This window comes from Protopterus annectens, chromosome 3.part1 (assembly GCF_019279795.1).
Source record: "Protopterus annectens isolate FY-2018-M chromosome 3.part1, PAN1.0, whole genome shotgun sequence".
NCBI classification, from domain to species: Eukaryota; Metazoa; Chordata; order Ceratodontiformes; family Protopteridae; genus Protopterus; species Protopterus annectens.
Window position 1 is genome coordinate 1,742,682,741 of NC_056732.1, and position 19,171 is coordinate 1,742,701,911.

The 19,171-nt window shown below is 40.2% G+C and overlaps 1 protein-coding gene across 2 annotated transcripts in view; it reads left to right on the top strand.

Annotated features, from left to right (window-relative positions):
* ARHGEF37 (Rho guanine nucleotide exchange factor 37) overlaps nucleotides 1-19,171 on the top strand; it is a 1,079,989-nt gene that overhangs the window by 492,826 nt on the left and 567,992 nt on the right. For both annotated transcript variants that reach the window (XM_044067741.1, XM_044067740.1), the window contains exon 5: nucleotides 11,898-12,119. In XM_044067741.1, the coding sequence (XP_043923676.1) occupies nucleotides 11,898-12,119 (222 nt within the window). The remainder of the gene's footprint in view (nucleotides 1-11,897; nucleotides 12,120-19,171) is intronic.

Genomic DNA, 19,171 nt, shown 5'->3' on the forward strand with positions numbered 1-19,171 from the left:
CTAGGGCCTATATAAGCCTAGCCAAACTGTACCCTGGCTTTTGCCACCCAAGAAAATTATTTTCCTGTGCCCCTGTCAAGCAGAGCCACAGAAGTGATTCCCCGTGGTGAATTTCCTATCTCCCATCCAATCATCAAGATTTTTCTTGTAAAGTGCTAATGAGGAGCTTTATTTGATATAGATAGGTAGTTTGTTCCAGAGTATGGGAAGTCTCTGGGACAGGAATCTATCCCCCCAGCATGTTCTGTTTATTGTGATGACAAGGTTTAGGTCCCTAGAGCATGTAGCTCGGCAGGATTGGGATTTCTTTAAGTGGAGCATGTCCAACAGCTCTGGGTTTGACATAGCTTTGTATGTTAGGCAGAGATCGCCTCTGAGTAGGCGATATGCGACAAAGTAAAGCTGGAGGTTTTTGAGACAGTCTGCATAGGGCATCTGTTTGAGGCCGGTAATCCTCTTTGTGAGGTATTTCTGTGGCCTTTCCAGTTGTTGTAGATGTCTTGTGAGGTACATACCAAAAGGGGTGTTGTAGTCTATAATGGGTCTAATGAGTGATAAGTGGAGGGGAACAATGATCTCTTTTTTTTTCTGGATGAGAAACCTTTTGTGATGAGGTGTGTCACTTAGAAGGATTTCCTGACTACTGTGGCAATGTAATTATCAAAAGAGAGACTACTGTCCACCTGTGTCTCAAGGTCTCTTATCACATTTTTGGTGTTAAGTAGACTACCACCTATGTGGTAGTTCATGGGTACAGAGTTTTTACCAAAAGGGATAACAATGCACTTTTTGGCATTGAGCTTGAGGCCATGGCTTTGACACCAGGCATCTGTATCAGTGAGGCCGTTTTGTAGGATGTCCACATTGTTAGGAGTTTTGATTATGGCTCCTAGTTTGCAGTCATCTGTGAACTTTGTTAGCCAAAGACCTTCTGTGTTAGCCTGTACTTCAGAGAAGTAGATACTAAACAGGACAGGACCTAGGACTGAACCCTGTGGTACTCCACTTGTCACTGGTCTGAAGTTGGATTTAGAGTCTGCTACTTTCACAGTGTGGGTTCTGTCAGTGAGCCAGTTGGCAACCCGTCTTGAGACCTAGGGATTTATACCTAGTTTAGTGAGTTTGTCTATAATTCCAGAGTGGGGGATGGTGTTGAAAGCCTTGGCGAGATCTAAATAGGCAGTGTGGACCATCTTACCCTCATCTACAGCTTTGGTGACTGCTTCAAAGAAGTGTATCAGGTTTAGGAGACATTATCTGCCTTTTACAAACCCAAACTGGGTAGGGTCCAGAGTGTGGAGATTACCAGTGTCATTGTTTATAAGTTCCATGATGATACGTTCCATAGCCTTGCAAACCAGGCTCATCAGGCTAATGGGGCAGTAGTTCATGGGGTCCATGGTGGCTCCCCCTTTGTGGAGTGGGATAACAGTTGCGGTGCCCCATTCAGTGGGCACAAAGCCTGAGGTGAAGCTATGATGGAACATGATACTTAGGTGGAGTGCCAGTTCATTCTGTAGTTCATGTAGAAAGCAGCTTGGGATGTTGTCAGGTCCCATCGATGCTGTGTTCTTGGCTTTGGAGAGTGTGTTTTTTACCTGTGCAGTCGTGATTACAGGAACTTTGCATTCTTCTGGTATAGAGATGGGCCCTTTATAGGGTGAGGGAGGGGTAAAGTTAGCACTGAACCTATCTACCAGGATGTTGGCAATATCAGTTGGTTCTGTATATTTAGTGCCATTGCGCTGTAACTCAGAGCAGATCTGAGTGTTGCCATTGAGATTCTTGACATAGCTATAGAATGCTTTGTGGCTGTCTTTAGAATCATTGGCGATTTTGTTTTCCTAACTAGCTTTGGAGGATTTTATGAGGGATCTCAGCTTCTTACTGAGACTTACCATGGAGTTCCTCCAATCAGGGGTTTTACTCTTTTTTGCAACAGTTTCTTTCTTCTGTTGTAGAGTTAGTTTATGGCAGGGTGCCACCAGATTGGATTCCTTTTTTTGGAGCATAGCATCTTGGTTCTGTTAGGGATTGCACGATCCATGCACTCGTGTAAGTGCTTATAAAGTGCATTTGTATAGGAGTCAGCAGTCGTACCTCCATTGTCCATCAGCATAGATGTCGTGAAGTTTGCCACTTTTGTCTTAAGAAGTATGAAGTTGGCTTTGGAGAAATTTTTTATGGTGGTTTCCCTAATGGCGTGTGGGAGTGGGATGTGGATTTCTAGGGTGATTAGCTTGTGGTCGGATCTGACCAACGAGGAAATGACCTCTGGTGTGGAACACTGGTTGCCCATGTTGGTAATGACCAGGTCTAGGATATTGCTGAGCCTGGTGGGGGTGTGGATAAGTTGATCCAAGGCACTGGAATTTATGAATTCCAGAAAACGTTGAGCACAAGAGTTGGTACATTTGTAGTTTTCCCAATTAATGGTGGGGTAGTTGAAATTGCCCATTATTAGGGTGTTAGGTTGTACACTAATATTTTCCAGTGTATCAAGAAATGAGGAGTAGGAATCCTAGGGCATGGTGGGGGATCTGTAGCAAGCTACAGTTTGGATTGTGGCCTTGCCCAGAGTTAGTTGCACTTGGATAATCTCGGATGCATTACGCTGAGCAACTAGCCTGGAGGTGTGGATATCCTTAATGAATATGGACATGCCTCCACCTGTAGTGTTTTAGTCCAGGTCAGGTGGCTGAAAGGTGTGGTATGAATTATAGTCTGGTAATGCAGGGGTGTTCTCTGGAGCCTTGAACCAGGCTCTGTCACTGCACAGATGTCGATGTTCTCCATTTTAAGGAGTGCCTCGAGTGAGTGCATTTTGAAGTTTAGATTTCTAGCATTAAGTAGCAATACCCTCAGATTTTGCTTGCTTGTACCTGTCACAGTGGTGAATTTATCATTTGAACCTTGCATAAAAAGGGCACTATAGGGGTGGCAAGAGCCTTAGCCAGTATCCGGAATCCCAAGGGCGACAGGTTTAGGCCATCTGTCGCAAAGCATCATGGTTTGTTGATCATGTTATCCCAGGCAGACAGATACTGGATCCCCTTAGAATGACACCAGGAGCTTATCCAATTGTTGAAGACAATCATTTTGTCCTTGTACTGTGGTATCATTCTGGGTGATGGCAGGATGCTACTCAGGGCTAGGGTCATACCTGCCTGAGCTACAAGATCGGACAGCTCCTCCATGTCTCTTTTCATGTAATCCAGGGAGGTATGTCTCAGGTCATTCACACCAACATGGACAATGACAGAGTCATATCTGTACTTGTTATGGAGTGACCTGAGTGCATGGTATGTGGCGGATCCTGGCACCTGACAGGCAGCTGACAGTAAATTTCTCCTTGTTTAGCCTGGTGAGTGGACCATCAGTGTGCCTGACTATAGAGTCACCTATGACTAGAGTGTTGGGTACAATGTTATGCCTTATGGGCTGTGGTTGAGTGGCCCACTGAGTTTGTGGGCTATGTGTCATTTGGGTTATGTTGGGGGGGGGGGGTGAAGGTTGCTTGCATATCCATAAGTTCTTGCTACCAAATGTATAGGCTTTTGTATCCATCAGTTGCTGCTACTGTTCGCATTCATTTGTAATTTTGGAGCTTTTGACCCACCATTCCCCTTGAGTCTTTGTATTTAGACCCTTCCCCCATTTATACTTCATTAATACTCCCTATTTTACCAGATGCTACATATCATGACGTCACAGCTAGTCATACCTTCTGTTGCCAGTCTGCTAGCTCTGGGCACCCTGAGGCAATGTAAGTAGTCTACAGTGAACCTCGCATGTTAGCATCAGCTCAGTCTATAGCAATTTACTCAAAACTAAGAGGTGAACTTCATTCTTAACTCTAGTGCATGAATACTTAAAACATCCAGACACAGATGAATATATTTACCTAGTAAGTCAGATCACACAGAATGGGATAATCACTTTACCTTTTCAGGTTAATTATGCAAGCCATAGCCAACTAATCAACAATTAAAGTAATGCAACATATACTTGCCACGGTTTACTATCAAAATTGTGAAAATTGTTACAAAAGTCCATTCGGAACCTCAAACAGAAAGGCTGAATCACAAATTACACTTAGGTTAAATGTCAAATCTTCTGAACGAATTCAGCAGATTTGACTACATCACCGAACGTAAAACATGATGTCCGCACAGGAGCTCAAGTACACTTCACATCACATCTTTGCAAGGAGGCAAGACCCCTACACCCCTTGTGGGGAGCTGCACTCCCCACCCCCCCTGCTAACTATATATTCCAACTCTGAGATCACACTACAGTGAGGAAAGGGATGAGTGTCCCAATCCACACTGTACTGTGATTTGTAGCCCTTAGATCAACTTCACATCCAGCGAATCCACACTGACATTCACTGATATGAGCTACTGATGTTCAGCAACACCATAATCATCCATCTGCCATCCAATATCCCATCTGCAGATAATCTGCATTCAGGATTTTGATAGTAAAACACTTGCCACTATATTTGATTCTGTAAACTTTTCAAGTGGAGGTAAAATCCCACCGCTGTATAATATAGATCACATATATCTTCCTTAAGAAAACCTTTAATATATCTACATTACAGGGTATTTACATACACACATATTCAAAACCAAACTTGTAACTACTAGTTGGTTAACTATATCTAAAATATAAAATCCAAAATAAGTAGTCATTTATAGAGATCTTACAAAACCCCATAAACCCAGCAACGGAAAATTCATTCACTTAATACACCATGAAAATTTGTATCAAATCATAAAGTCAAGGTTTGTAAAACCTTAATCACTCACTATTGCAAAATAAATTCCTTCCTTCTAAGATTAGTAATTGTAGTTTACTTAATAGATTAATATTTCTGCAAATGCAGTTTGTAGTCATTTATCCCTTTTTGTTATTCACTTTCCTGTATATACTCATACAAACATCTCAAACATTTAACAAATACTACGTGTGAGGAAACTAGTCAATATATATTGTATCACTTCTTTGATAATTTAGTATTGCTATATAATGCAGTAATACAACCCTTTCGTATAACTGAGTGTAGCCTTTTAGTGTAGAAGTGAGAGGAACCCCCTCTTCTAAGTTCAAAGAAACATGACACAATCAGTTTAAATAGTGCTTTCATCCACATAACAATGTGATAATATGACTCTTCATACAGAAGTTGTCCTGATAACCACAGTGATATTGCAGTTCAGTGATGCTCTTCATGTTTCACTGTTGCAGTCATTAGATTTGGGTTATCTGCTTGCAGGTAGCCCTCAGCCGGCCTGATTATCAAAGTCTTGGGTCCTGCATTGATTGCTGTCTCTTCTTCCATGACATCAGGTAGTCAGGGGTATAAAGCATGCAGCTGATGCCATTACATCAGTCTTTCTTGACGTGCGTTGCCCGAAGCAGAAGCAGTTTGCAAGTGCTGATTGGCCAACTCCTGAAGTTTTCATTTTCGGGTTTCAGAACCGAAGTCTTCTGAAAAGCTAAGTGCCCCATTGGGGGGGGGTCCTTTTTCTTGCTCTAAACCGATGTCAGTAAAAGTTAACAATTGTATTTCTTGTGGAAAGCAAATACCTCATAAAGATTTTCATTCATACTTTCCTTGCTTAGGCCCAGGCCACAACATCCCACGCTGTCGCTTTTGTGCCTTATTCAAACCTTGTACTATTCGTCGTCGGTTCATTTTTGCATCTAACTATTTTGGTACTCAGTTCAGTTATCCAGAAATGGCTTTGGTAAGCCATCCGACTACTGACATTCGGAAAAAATGTAAAGATAAAGACAAAGACAGACCACATAGGTCCAAAGCTGCTGACGACGCTTCCATTAAGCTAGTCACCAGTTCGCCAGTACTCAGTAAGGCACTTTCGCAGCCCCTGATACCTGCTACTTCAGATTCGCAGGCCTCTACTGAGACCCATTCGGAGTCCGGTATGCCACAAGATGCTTCTTCGACTATGGAACCTGTGGATGTCTTTACCTTGGATGGGTCTGAAGCCACTGTGCAGGCACTGGCTTCTGAGGGTGTATTCAAACCTACTGACTTGCATATCAAACTGATGCCATCTTCTTCTTCAAGGCCTAAGACTCGATCCGCGCCTAGAAAACTGATGTCCAGACCGCATGATCAGGCCCATATGCCTAAAAAAAAATGATAAGAATGGCTGAAGACCTTATTACTCTAATTAGGGGAAGCCACCCTTCTCCCTCTAAGAGACCTAGAACCGATTTTCCTTCTGATTCTTCTGATCAGGATTCTGAAATTTCTGTTTCTTCTGTTGACCAGGATTTTCCCTTATCTATCTATGAGGATTCTGATGCAGAGGACTCCATTTCCTCTGCTTACCCTCCAGAAGATTTCTCTTTTGGTGAAACTTTGCATACTCTTAAGGAGCATTTCCGCTGGGAAAGCCAGGGTTACTCCGACTCCAAAAAGAGGCTTAGGGAATTCTTACACCTGCCTCAACACAGGCCTTTAGCTATACCCCTGTACTGGACATTGTAGATGATGCCTTCTTGGAATCTAGCCTGGCCCCAGACACTTTAACTCCGGCTCCCATGAAACCTGACAGGTATCACAGAGTACCTGATTCTCAAAAGTTCCTCTTTAAGAATCCTACTGCAGATCCAGAGACCCTTTCACAGGGACCCAGAGGCATTAAGGCTACTAATGCCAGAAATCCTACCCCCTCTGATAGAGATTCCAGGGCCCTGGACAGATGGGGTAAGAAGATATACACTTCTGCTACTTTGGCCATTAGGGCCTTAATCTGCCAGTTTCATATATTAAAGTACCAGCAGCATCTTATTGGATTACTTAACAGAAACTGATGTTGATTCCTGACTGTGCTGAAAATAAAGAATTACAGGATTTAATGCATTCTGCTGAACAAGTTGGTAAACATACTTTGCAGTGTGGTTTTGACTCCTTAGAGGCATCATGTAGGGCTGCTGTTACTGGGTCTGTTCCTAGAAGGCATGCTTGGCGTAAGGAGCAAACTCTGCCAGGTCATGTTAAAGCCAAATTACTGGATGCTCCCTTAAACCAAGACTGCCTGTTTGGCAACATAGCAGAAGAAGTTCTTAAAAAGATGGAGGAAAAAGCTAAATGTATGCAAACTCTTAAAGATTTCCTGCAAGTACAGCCTCCCAGATTTAGTGGGCATTGGCCTTCTAAGAACTGGTCCTTTCCTGTCTCTTCCAGGCCTTCTCAGTCCAAATCCAGGAACAGCAGACCACCTGGGCCACAGTCTCAAGGTACTCACAGGCCTAAGCAGTGAGGGGCTCCCACTTCCAAAGCTGGAAGTAGTAAGACACCCCCTATGGTAAACTGTCACAATGACTTAACCTTAAACCTTCCAAGCCCTGCTCAACTGACCGTGCAGTTCGCGCCATTAGGGGAAAGATCGCCCTGCATGCAAAAAACTGGAAACTCATTACCCAAGACAAATGGGTTTTAAATATTGTTTCCCAAGAGTACAGATTCTACTTCCACTCCTTACCAACCCCAAAAGGTTGGCCAGACCTACCCCCAAATCAGTGGGCAGAGGCTCAACAGCAGGTTCTCTCTCTTCTAAGTATCAGGGCTATTCAGCCTGTCCCAGCAGAAGAATGGGGACAAGGTTTTTACTCCAGACTTTTCCTGGTACCCAGAAAAGACAACTCCTGGCATCCTATCCTGGACCTATGTATCCTAAACACTTTTTTGGTAATTCCAAAATTCAAAATGCTGACTCTTCATCAGCTGCTTTCCATGCTGGGCAAAAATGTATGGTTGGCAACACTGGATTTAAAGGAAGCTTACCTGCACATCCCAATAAGGGATTCTTGCAGAAAATACCTACGCTTCAGAGCAGGCTACATGTCCTATCACTTCTCTGCACTGCCCTTTGGTTTATCTACTGCACCCAGGGTATTCACAAAATGCCTGGCTCCAGTCATTGCATTTTGCAGGAAAAGAAATATTCAAATCTACCCATACATGGTCAATTGTTTAATTCAGACAGAAAGCCAGGACATACTGTTAAATCATCTGGCATTTGTAAAGAAACTGCTAACCTCATTGGGGTACACCATAAATGAAAAGGAATCTCATCTAGTACCCTGCCAACAAATTGAATTCCTGGGAGCAAGCTTGAACACAACTTCCCAGATGGCCTACCTCATGCCAGAAAAACAAGTTTACCTGACAGCCTTCTTCAAATTACTGGCCACAAAAACCCAGTTAACTGCAAGGAAAATACTGCAAGCTCTGGGGTTCAAGCCCTTTTGCATTCTACTAATTCCATATGCAAAACTGCATATGAGGAAACTACAATGGTATCTAAAAAGCCTATGGTGTCAATATTCTCAGGACCTGGAATCAGTGATTCCTATAATCCCTTGTATAAAGACAGAATTCCTTTGGTGGGCAGAGGCCTGCTACCTCAACAAGGGACTGCCATTCACTCTACCCCCTGACACCCAAACCCTAACAACAGACGCATCAGACTATGCATGTGGGGCTCACTTGGCAGGACAGTGCTTTCAAGGCAAATGGAACCCGAGTCAAATGCACCTGTATACCAATCAAAAAGAAATGTTAGCTGTACAGAATGCTCTGATAGCCTTCAAGGACCACATCCTTCCAGGACAATTATTGGTAAAAACAGACAACACCACTGCTATGTGATACATAAACAAGCAGGGGGCAACCCACTCATACCCCCTCTGCAGACTAGCCATGGCTCTGTGGAACACAGCCTTGAGCTACCAAGTCCACCTACAGGCTCAATTCCTGCCAGGCAAGCTAAACTCACTGGCAGATGACCTAAGCAGAAATCTCATGGATCCACATGAGTGGAAACTGGAACCAAAGATATTCAACATGTTGAGAAACAAATGGAGGAGCCCAGAGATAGACCTGCCTGCCTCCCCTCAGAAATACCAACTGGACAATTTCTGCACAAGGACTCCCCACAGACAAGCTTGGAAAATGGATGCTCTGTCCTTCACCTGGGAAAACCTCTCAGTTTATGCCTTTCCCCCTCTACCTCTCCTCTCCAAAGTTCTACTAAAGATCAAATAGGACAAGCCAATACAATACTCATTGCACCAAACTGGCCACGCCAACACTGGTACCCCCTCTTGTGCAGTGTGCCACAGCTGGAACCATGGCACCTGCCTCAAACCCCTTCCCTGCTGTCCCAGCAGGAGGGCCAGATTCTGCATCCCTAGCTTTAAACCCTGAACCTTGCAGCCTGGCTAATTACCAGAGTTCTCCATTACCATCCCTCAGTAAGCAAGTGCTGGATGTCATTCTGGAGGCAAGGTGGCCTAGTACTAGAAGAATTCTATGTTGAAAAGTGGAAAAGATTCTGTTCCTGAAGCTAAACTCAGGGGATGGGCACAGCAGTGCCCAGTTTACTGCATATTCTTCAATACTTAACAGAGATGCTTCACAAGGGCCTTTCCTTCTCTTCTATTAAAATTCATGCCTCTGCCATTTCAGCACATTATAATATGGAGCCACCCCTCTTCTCTCACCAACTGCTGAAGCAATTCCTCAGAGGGGCCAAAAACTTAACACCACCCAGAAGAGCCCCTACTCCAGCCTGGGACCTTAACTTTGTACTGGAAAAGCTCACTCTACCTCCATTTGAGCTAGCTGTAACTGCAGAGTTGAAATTCCTTTCTTGGAAAACAGCTTTCCTTCTAGTCATCACTTCAGCAAGAAGAGTGTCTGAATTACAGGCCCTCAAGGCAGTTGAGCCCTTCATCATCTTCCATGCAGACAGGGTGTCCCTCAGGACCAAGCCTTCTTTTATGCCCAAGTTGGTATCCAGTGTGGCCCTTAATCAGTCCATTCATTTGCCAACCTTCTTTTCTAATCCACAGAACAAAGGAGAATGTATACTGCACTCTTTGGATGTGCACAGACAACTAAGATTTTATTTGGACAGGACTAAGCCTCTCAGAAAAACTGAACAGCTGCTAGTTGCCTTTGCTGCAGGGGCAGAAGGGAAGGTCATGTCAAATCAAACCATTATTGCAATTCATTTCTGCTATAAGCACCATGGAAAACCTACTCCACAAGGGATAAGATCATGTTCCATCAAGGCTGCATCAACTTCAACAGCCTTTCTCAGAGGTGTTCCTACCAGGGACATCCTAGAAGCTGCTACCTGGAGTTCTGTTTATCCCTTCACCAAGCATTACCACTTGCCTGTTTTCTCTAAAGCCAGAGCTGGTTTTGCCACTGCAGTCTTTCAGGGCCTAATAGCTGGTCCTAATGCTCTCTAATTGCCTCCTCCCTTCCTTAGCTTTGGGAATCTATCCAATTGTAATGACTGCAAAAGTGAAACATGAAGAACATAGTACAGTTGTGTACACTTACCGTAAATGTAGATGTTCGAGTGCAGTCACTGTTGCAGTCCTGATTACCCTCCCTACAGCCCCCTGACTTCTATTGGCTATATCTCCCTTCTTGTTTACTGTATTTAAGCTTTCTGGTGTATTTGCTTATAATTGAAGATGTAATCTTGTATGTAATTGCTTCCCATTATGAGGCACCTGACATGTGGGGCAAGAAAAACTGATGTAATGGCATCGGCTGCATGCTTTATACCCCTGACTACCTGATGTCATGGAAGAAGAGACAGCAACCAATGCAGGACCCAAGACTTTGATAATCAGGCCGGCTGAGAGCTACCTGCAAGCAGATAACCCAAATGTGATGACTGCAATAGTGAATACACTCAAACATCTACATTATGGTAAGTGTACACAACTGTACTTTGTGTATACTGCGACATAACATCTACATTTATGGTAAGTGTACACAACTGTACTTTGTGTATACTGCGATAGAACATCTACATTTATGGTAAGTGTACACAACTGTACTTTTGTTTCATGCATAGACTCCTTCATGTTGCAAGTTATGGTATAGTGTAAAAAAGAGAGGTACCCCCACACACAAGATCTATTAAGCAAAAAAAAAAAAAAATAGTTACATGTATAAGTTCCATTATTGGAATTATGCACTGCAGTTTTTTTATTAACAGCTAGTGAAAAACATTATTAATCCCTTGTCCCCATGTGACATATAAAAATGAAAAAACATTTATGCAGTTATTATTGCCAGATTAACTGCAGTAAAAATCTCTCATACCATTTCATGTTCCTAAAAGAAGACACATATATCTGATCTTTTTTTAATTTTCATTAATCTTTTATTTATATTTTCCTTGCATTTCCACTGAACTCACTAAATTTACAATCTAAAGGGAATCTTTAACATCAGTGCCCTCCATTTTCATTATCCAGTACCTAAGGCATGGTGACCACTTCTGATTGCACGTTGGTAAACATTGCCATTCCATAGTGAAAAAAATATTTCCCAAACTGCACTAAATGCCAGCTTATATTTTGTCTTATTACTACAATTTTCAGTAAATTCCAATGTCTGGAACAATGTATAGTTTAAAAAATGCACATGCACTAGGTGACTCTTAGATGTAAATCATTTCACAGGCTGTCAAATCTGATGTAGCAGTTGCTCTTTTTTATTCCAATAATGAACTGCATCAAAATTGTCTGAGATTTTCCAGTCATTCTAATAGCAATGTGTATGTCATCTCATTTCCTAACATTTTCTTAGCAAAATACACAGCTGCTACTATGATAGCCGAACTTTTATAATTCACTAAAATCTTGAAAGTTTATAAATAGCAGTTTTGTGAACCTAATCATCATATTTCGTAGAGACTTTGTGTGTGTGCGTGCATGTGTGTGTGTGTGTGTGTGTGTGTGTGTGTGTGTGTGTGTGTGTGTGTGTGTGTGTGTAAACGAAAATGTCGTAAGTCATGCTTATTAATCTTCTGTGCTTTTCCTAGGCAGGTGGTGTCAATATGGAGACCTCTGAAATGCAGCATATTTATGATCCAGTCAATGAAGTTCGTTATCTCGACTCACAATGTGAAAAGGATGTATCTTTAAGCAAATCTGAGCAAAAACAGAAGATGGCAATTGAAGAGCTTATATCAACAGAAAGGGGTTATGTCACGTCACTGCAACTTTGTGCCAATGACATTCGAAACAATCTTAAGTTGAAACAGGTAAAATATTATGTGGACATCTGCAGGAGAGTTTTCCTAAAACAAGCTGTATAGTTTCTCCACTGGTCTGCTTTATAAGTTGTGATATCTTACACATGCTAAGAATTTTTTCTTTAATTTTTATTCCTCACATTAGAAATGCATATTTATGTAGTCTTCTTCAGGGTAAACTATTTCTGTTAATTATATTGTGATTCTTCTTGTTGTTGCCATGTTCTCCAGCTTTACATACACTCCCCCCTTACCCTTCTTGGGTTCCTATTAGCTTGTCGAACACTCAAAAGAGTGAATGCAATTTGATTGACAGCTAACAGACAAAACCACAAAAAGATGAACAGCTGGGACAGCAATTTTTTTCCCTGGGAAAAAAATCGTTGGGCCATTGTCGGGACTCTGCAGTTTCCTCCACTGTGGGTGGTGCGATCTCGGAGTTAGTATATTTAAGTAGGGGGTGTGTGGGGGACATAGTCCCCCATGTTGGGGGTGTGAGGGTGAAGCCCCCCACTTAATTTTGTTTGTGGATTTGTTTTTGGGTTTTTTTTGGGGGGGGACAGCAATGTTTTTTTCCCTGGGGAAAAAAAAAATCGCTGTTCCGGCCGTTCGACTTTTTTAAGTTTTGTCTATTAGCTGTCGATCAAAGAGTGTTCACTCTTTTGAGTGTTTGACAAGCTAATAGGAACCCCCCCATCTCAGTTTAGGCTCCCTCTTTCCAATATTTCACTACAGCATTTTCACTGTAACTAAAAGAGATGTCTTCTTTCTCTCTGGCTTTCATCCTTTTCCTTATACTCCAAAGCATCATGCTCAGCTGCTGTCACATTCCACACATTTTTCCATACATCATATACTTATACTTATCCATCTAACTCATTTAATCACCATAACGTGTGCAGTATTTTTTCCCTATTCTCCTCACTTTCAGCAGCTGGTTGTACTCTTCCTCCCTGTTTTAGCCAGTGGAGTATGGTAAAAAGTACATCTAACCCATATCTATAGCTTGTGATCCCACACTATTCTGACTTCCTTCATACCTACCTAGGTCTCCATTGTCTCCCGCTACTCTCTAGCTTCCAATATATTTATTTTCCTTGCTGCTGTTTCTCTTTCAAATCTTACAATGCCTCTTTATTTTCTACCTTTTCAGATGTCCTTTTATATTATCCAGTCTTTTTCACTTACTTTATTTATCAGGTGCCCCTATTGCAGCACTACATAGATATGTAAAAAGTCATCACTGCTCCCTCCTTAAAATGTTTTTGTCCTGCACTCATTCATCCTTTTCAGAACTAGGCTAACGCTCTTTCACCTCTCTTCCTTAATCCTTTTTAGAGTGTGTTCCTTTTTCTGAATCATGTTTTGTATATAACATGTTCCCTCAGTTTGTTATTCGCCCATTTCTCTGCATATCCTCTTTACATGTTAGTATGTCTGAAAACAATCCATTTCTCCATATCTCCTTGTATGCAGTCCTCTCAAATATTCTTATTCCCCTGATCTTCCTTATCCACTACTCATATTCCCCTTTTACCTGTCCCTCATTTCTTGCTTATATATTTATCTTCAGATCTGACATGCTCCAGCCTTATTTTATTGTTTACCTTATCCTTCTTTCCACCTTTAGTGTATCCCAGTCCAGGTAAGTCTAAACACTTTGTAGCTCTTTAATTAATTTAGACATGGATTCTGATGCAGTGCCATGTCTTTTTAGTTCTGCCACCTTAAACACCTTTCCTGACATGTCGTTCACTTTTACTCCCTCTGTCACATACCATACTCAGCTTCTGATTATGCCATCACCTATTACTTCATCTTTCTATAGTCAACTTCTTAATTTCCATGCCAAGATCTATATTACTAGCAAGAACAGACATGAGTAAGATGGAAACCATTGTTACATCCTCTGCTCCATAACTTCCTTAGTCATCAAAACCACCAGCTTCACCCTTTTATAAAGAACTTCAGATTAAATATTTCCCCAAACCAGATCCTTTCAGTATACGCCATGAGAATCCACATTCTATTTAGTGATGTGGCAAGCCACCTAACTAAAGTTGTCATACAAAAAAAATGGTGTACTGAAATCTGGCCATTAGGAGCATAGATGAAAGGAGGTAATGGAATACTTATGGTGTCCCCCTTAACATTACACAACCCTAACATATGGTTCTGCATCTATGGAGAAGGTTACATGAAGTTAAGGGGATAAGATGGATGAATCTCTCACATGAGGTCAGGGAAGTTGCCCCAATACTTTTAGGACAATTAGTTTTGTATAGATCTTTGGTAGCAGTTAATCTGCATATCAAATACCCTTAATTTTTTTATGTAGAGTAGCAGGACCATTAGATGCTTTCTTAATATCACATATTACCCCTTCCTTTCATTCCTGTCTCCTCCAGCAGTTTACAGGTTTGTGGTACATGATTCATGCATAAGTACAACTTGCTTCTTTCTCATTAAATTGTACATTACTTACTCTGGTCTTCCTGATAATACTTTTATTAGCATTACCTCAACAATATTTATTATAGAAGTCAATCTATAACCAGTCTGGTCTTTCAGTCCTTATTTTCACCCTTATTGGTCTCATCTCCCTTGCATTTTGTACATTCCTGAGTAATCTCACCCTGCTCATTCTGCTGATTATCTCTTTCAAGCTATCTACTACCTCCTTTCATCTCTTTATAAAATTAAAATGGAAACTCACCCATCATTCCTTTATGTTTATGGTTATAGAAATGGTGAATGAGAATGAGAGAGGGAGGATAAATGATAGAGGTCCTCTGAAGCCTATTTTGAAGAATAGGAACATTCATAAATAATAGGATGTATTTTATTTTTATTTTTATGATTATGATTATTATGTATTTTATTGTTAATGTGCATTTTTATTGTTAGTGTAAATTTTAGTAGCATCTGTATGGCATATATGTGAAAAATTATATGGTGCTGCTTACTGTGATGGATTTGAAGTCTTCTTAAGACACTCAGTCTTGCTGACTGGATTCTGCTAAAATCAAAGTCTGGTTATATTTGCATTCACAGTCTGCTGCATACAGAAACTTGCAGAATATACACTGATGAGAGAATATACTTTGCAGCATCAACTTAGAGCAGTAACAAATAACTTTTTATAATAAACCAAATGGACTAACGTTGCAGCTTAAAGTACTGTTCCACTTTACTTCTCATAAAGTACAGATGATGTGAGAGATACAACATTTACCTCGAGACAAATGTGTCTCTACAAATACCCCTAACATAACCAGATTCATACAGATCTTTATATACAATTTTAGTCATGCACATACATATACATTTCCTCTTGGTATTCTATTTTGGAGAATTGCTCATCCTGTAGAAACAATAGTGATTGTTACAGATGCTGACACAAACTGCTGACTTAATAATATTATTTTTTCAGCTTTTCTGACAGTGTGAACATCCTGTTTTTTTGTCTTTTGTATAAGAACATCTGTTCTTGTGCCAAGGAAACAGATTGTAACAGTGTCATAAACATGTCCTGTTCTTTAAGGAAACATTGTGTCTTATATGCAGAACCTGTTGTTTAAGGAAACATATTGTGTCCATTATTTTTATATGCAGAAACATGTCCTGTTGTTTAAGGAAACATATTGTATCCATTATTTTTATATGCAGAAAAATATGTTTTTAAGGAAACAGATTGTCACAGTCTTCTTTAAAAGCAGATTTTGCATTTTTGCTCTTGCATACATCCTGTTTGTAAGGAAATAATGTCCATTCAGCAGATTCCTTATTTTCCAAGCCACGGTCATTTAGTATGGATGCTGATCACATATTGCTAAACTCTATTTCTACATTTAAGCAAGCTGTATCTTATACCTTATTTATGTTGCATATTTGTAGCAAAGTTACTTTCAACTTTAGTGTATTGTTGAGCACACTCTAACAATTCCCTCTTTTTTATTTTAAACTAGGGAAATAAATTCAGCATTATTTGATAATACTTTTTCATTATGACAATTAACAACAGTAACTTGACTAGCTTTTGCTAAGCAGACTTTAATACATGTAAATAATATGCAACCAAGCATTACAATAACAATAAAAGAAATTAAAAATACAGTGATTTTTCCTGTCCATCCTGTAAATAGATTACTAAACCATTCACTCCAATCATCATTCCAGTTTTTTCTAGTATGTTGAGACACTTGTGTAATCACTTCTAAATGTGCTTTTACAGATTCTGTTTTGTCTGGAATAAATGTACAACATTGTTCTCCTATTAAAGCACATGTACCCCCTTTAGAAGCTAATATGTAATCTAATGCCATTCGATTTTGCAAAACCATAGTTCGTATTGCTGTCATTTTGACAGTAATGTCAAGGACTGCGTTGAAAGTGGCATTTGCCAATACCTCAACTAGTTTAGATAGTTTTCTCAGCTCCCAGATGGCTTTTTTAGCCCTGTACCAAGGGAAAACACCTGCTCCAGAGATTACATCTCCTAAATCCATATCTTTTAATTTAATATAATCAAGATTTTGATGATATATATGTGATGTATCTAAGGTATCTACTGGATTTTCTGGACTTTCAATCACAGGCAATATATCCCTTTTTTTTTTGCATTTCTAATGCTTCCTTTTGGTAACTCGTTTACATGATGCATTGCTGGTACCACTAATCCTATATAACAGGTGCCATCCTATCCCTTTGGTAACCATTTATAAGCATATTTACCACAGATGTAATATAACCCATCTGATAGAGGAACACTGCTATTTACCAGACTGCCATTTACTTGCCCCATAGTAGGAGTTTTATCATGTACAACTGTAAAATTTTTATCTGTTTTACTTTGCCAACATGTCATATTGGTTTTACACTCAGTTTTATAATTTTGTGAAAAATGAAATACTGCTGTGTCACTTAATATTAACTGACCCTTAATTGGTATTAAAATAGGAAAAACATGAGAAAATACTCCACGTACTGGTATGTGGTTGTGAAAATTTATCATTTCAATTGTTTGAATACAATTGCTATTACCCACTAGAACAGTTCCATTTTGTTGAAAACATGTGATCCCCTGCACTATTGCAGATAACTGTACTCTTGCTTTACATAATTGTACATTTATGACTTGATCTACTTTTTCATTTATTAATACCCTCCAACTACTAAGAGAATTTAGTGGAATAGGTATTAGAGGCATTACCCCTGTTATTTTTGGTATTAAACTACATACCCAACAATTAGAAACATTCATGTTTTTTGCATACCAACATCGTCTTGCTAAAAAAGTGTTAAAAGATGGTGACCAATCTTGTTCATTTTTCCACATTTCTTTACTCTCTCTCTTATGTAACTTTACAGTTTGATTAACAGGTTGTAAGTATAATTTAATACTAAGCAATACAATAATAGTTAGTATGATAGCTATTATCAATTAAAAAAAAACATCCTTTAAATAGAAATTCCATTGTTGAATCATTTTGCCTTTGGTCATCCCAAACTGGATTTCCAAAAGGATGCACTTTAAACCATGTCAATTTCATTATGGTTTTCTCTGTTGTAAACCTACAAGAGAATACATTTAATCAGATTTACATTGCTCACCATTTTTGATTATTCTTAGTTGATCTTTATGTACCAACATTGTTCAGTTTTTCTTTTTTCCTTTGATTTTGTACACTAACGGTCCAATTTGTTCTACTACTTCAAAAGGGCCTTGCCAATTGCTAGCCCATGGTCCTTCTGCTTGGAATGTTTTTACCAATACTTTGGTTCCACAGGGAAGGTTTTCTTCAGCTGGTAATATTGGCACTTTTTCCCATAGATGGAAGGCTTGCTCCCTTGCATTATAGTCACATATACTAGTAAGCTGTTAGCCATTCCTGATGTTTGTTGATTTCTAGCATGGGCCTAACATTAGGTAAATCTGGGTCAAATGGTAATTGTATGGGCATTTTGTGGCCTGTCATTATTTTATATGGGGAAATACCTGTTTAGTGGTTTGGTGTTGCTTGAATACCCATTAAAATACCAGGCAGATGATGTACCCATGTATTGCCCTTTTCCAAACATGCCTTTTTTAGACGTTCTTTTAACGTCCGATTCATACGTTCTATAATGCCATTAGATTGTGGATGGTATGGTACATGAAACCTTTGCTGTATGCCTAATTACACATTTGTTCAATGAGATCATTAACAAGCTGTGGGCCATTGTCTGACTATATGACCCATGGCCATCCCCAATGACAAAAAATATTTTCCATAAGGCTTCTGCTGTTGCCTTTGCTGTCATGGTTTTGGTAGGAATTGCTTCTACCCATTTTGAAAAGACGTCCACTACTACTAGTAGATACCTGTAACCTCCCTTTGTTGTTGGTAATGGACCTGCATAATCTATTTGAACTGCATACCGTGGTCCATCTGCTGGCTGTACTCGATGTAACTGAGGCCTTTTGCTTTTAGCATTTACCTGCAGACAGATTAAACATTCTTCTATAATCAGTTTGCAGACCTTTTTTAAATTTGGGTTCCAATACTTTTGTTTTACAACTACCCATAACTTATCAGTTACTATGTGGCTCAGTATTTGGTGATTTAACTTGACCAACTGATGTGCCAACTGAAATAGTACATATGGCAACTGTAACCCTTTGGAGGTGGTGTATGCATAGTACTCCTTTGGTGATATACCTGCTAATCTGCATTGATCGGTTTCTTATAGGTTCATAGGTTCATACTAGGCTATCTGCCCTAGGGCATTTATAAGCCTAGCCAGAGTGTGTGTGGCTTTCGCCACCCCTTGGAATGAGAATACTATGCCCATTTAGGGTTTAGTTTACTGTGCCTGTGTCTAGTAGTGACACAGAGATGACCCCCGGGGTAAACCTACGATCTCCCATCCACTCGTCAAGATTTCTCTTGAAGAGAGTTAGTGAGGGGCTCTGCCTAACATGGACTGGGATTCTGTTCCAGAGTGTAGGGAGTCTCTGGGTTATGAATCTGTCCCTCCAGCATGTCCTATTTATTTCTGTGTTGAGGTTCAAATCTCTT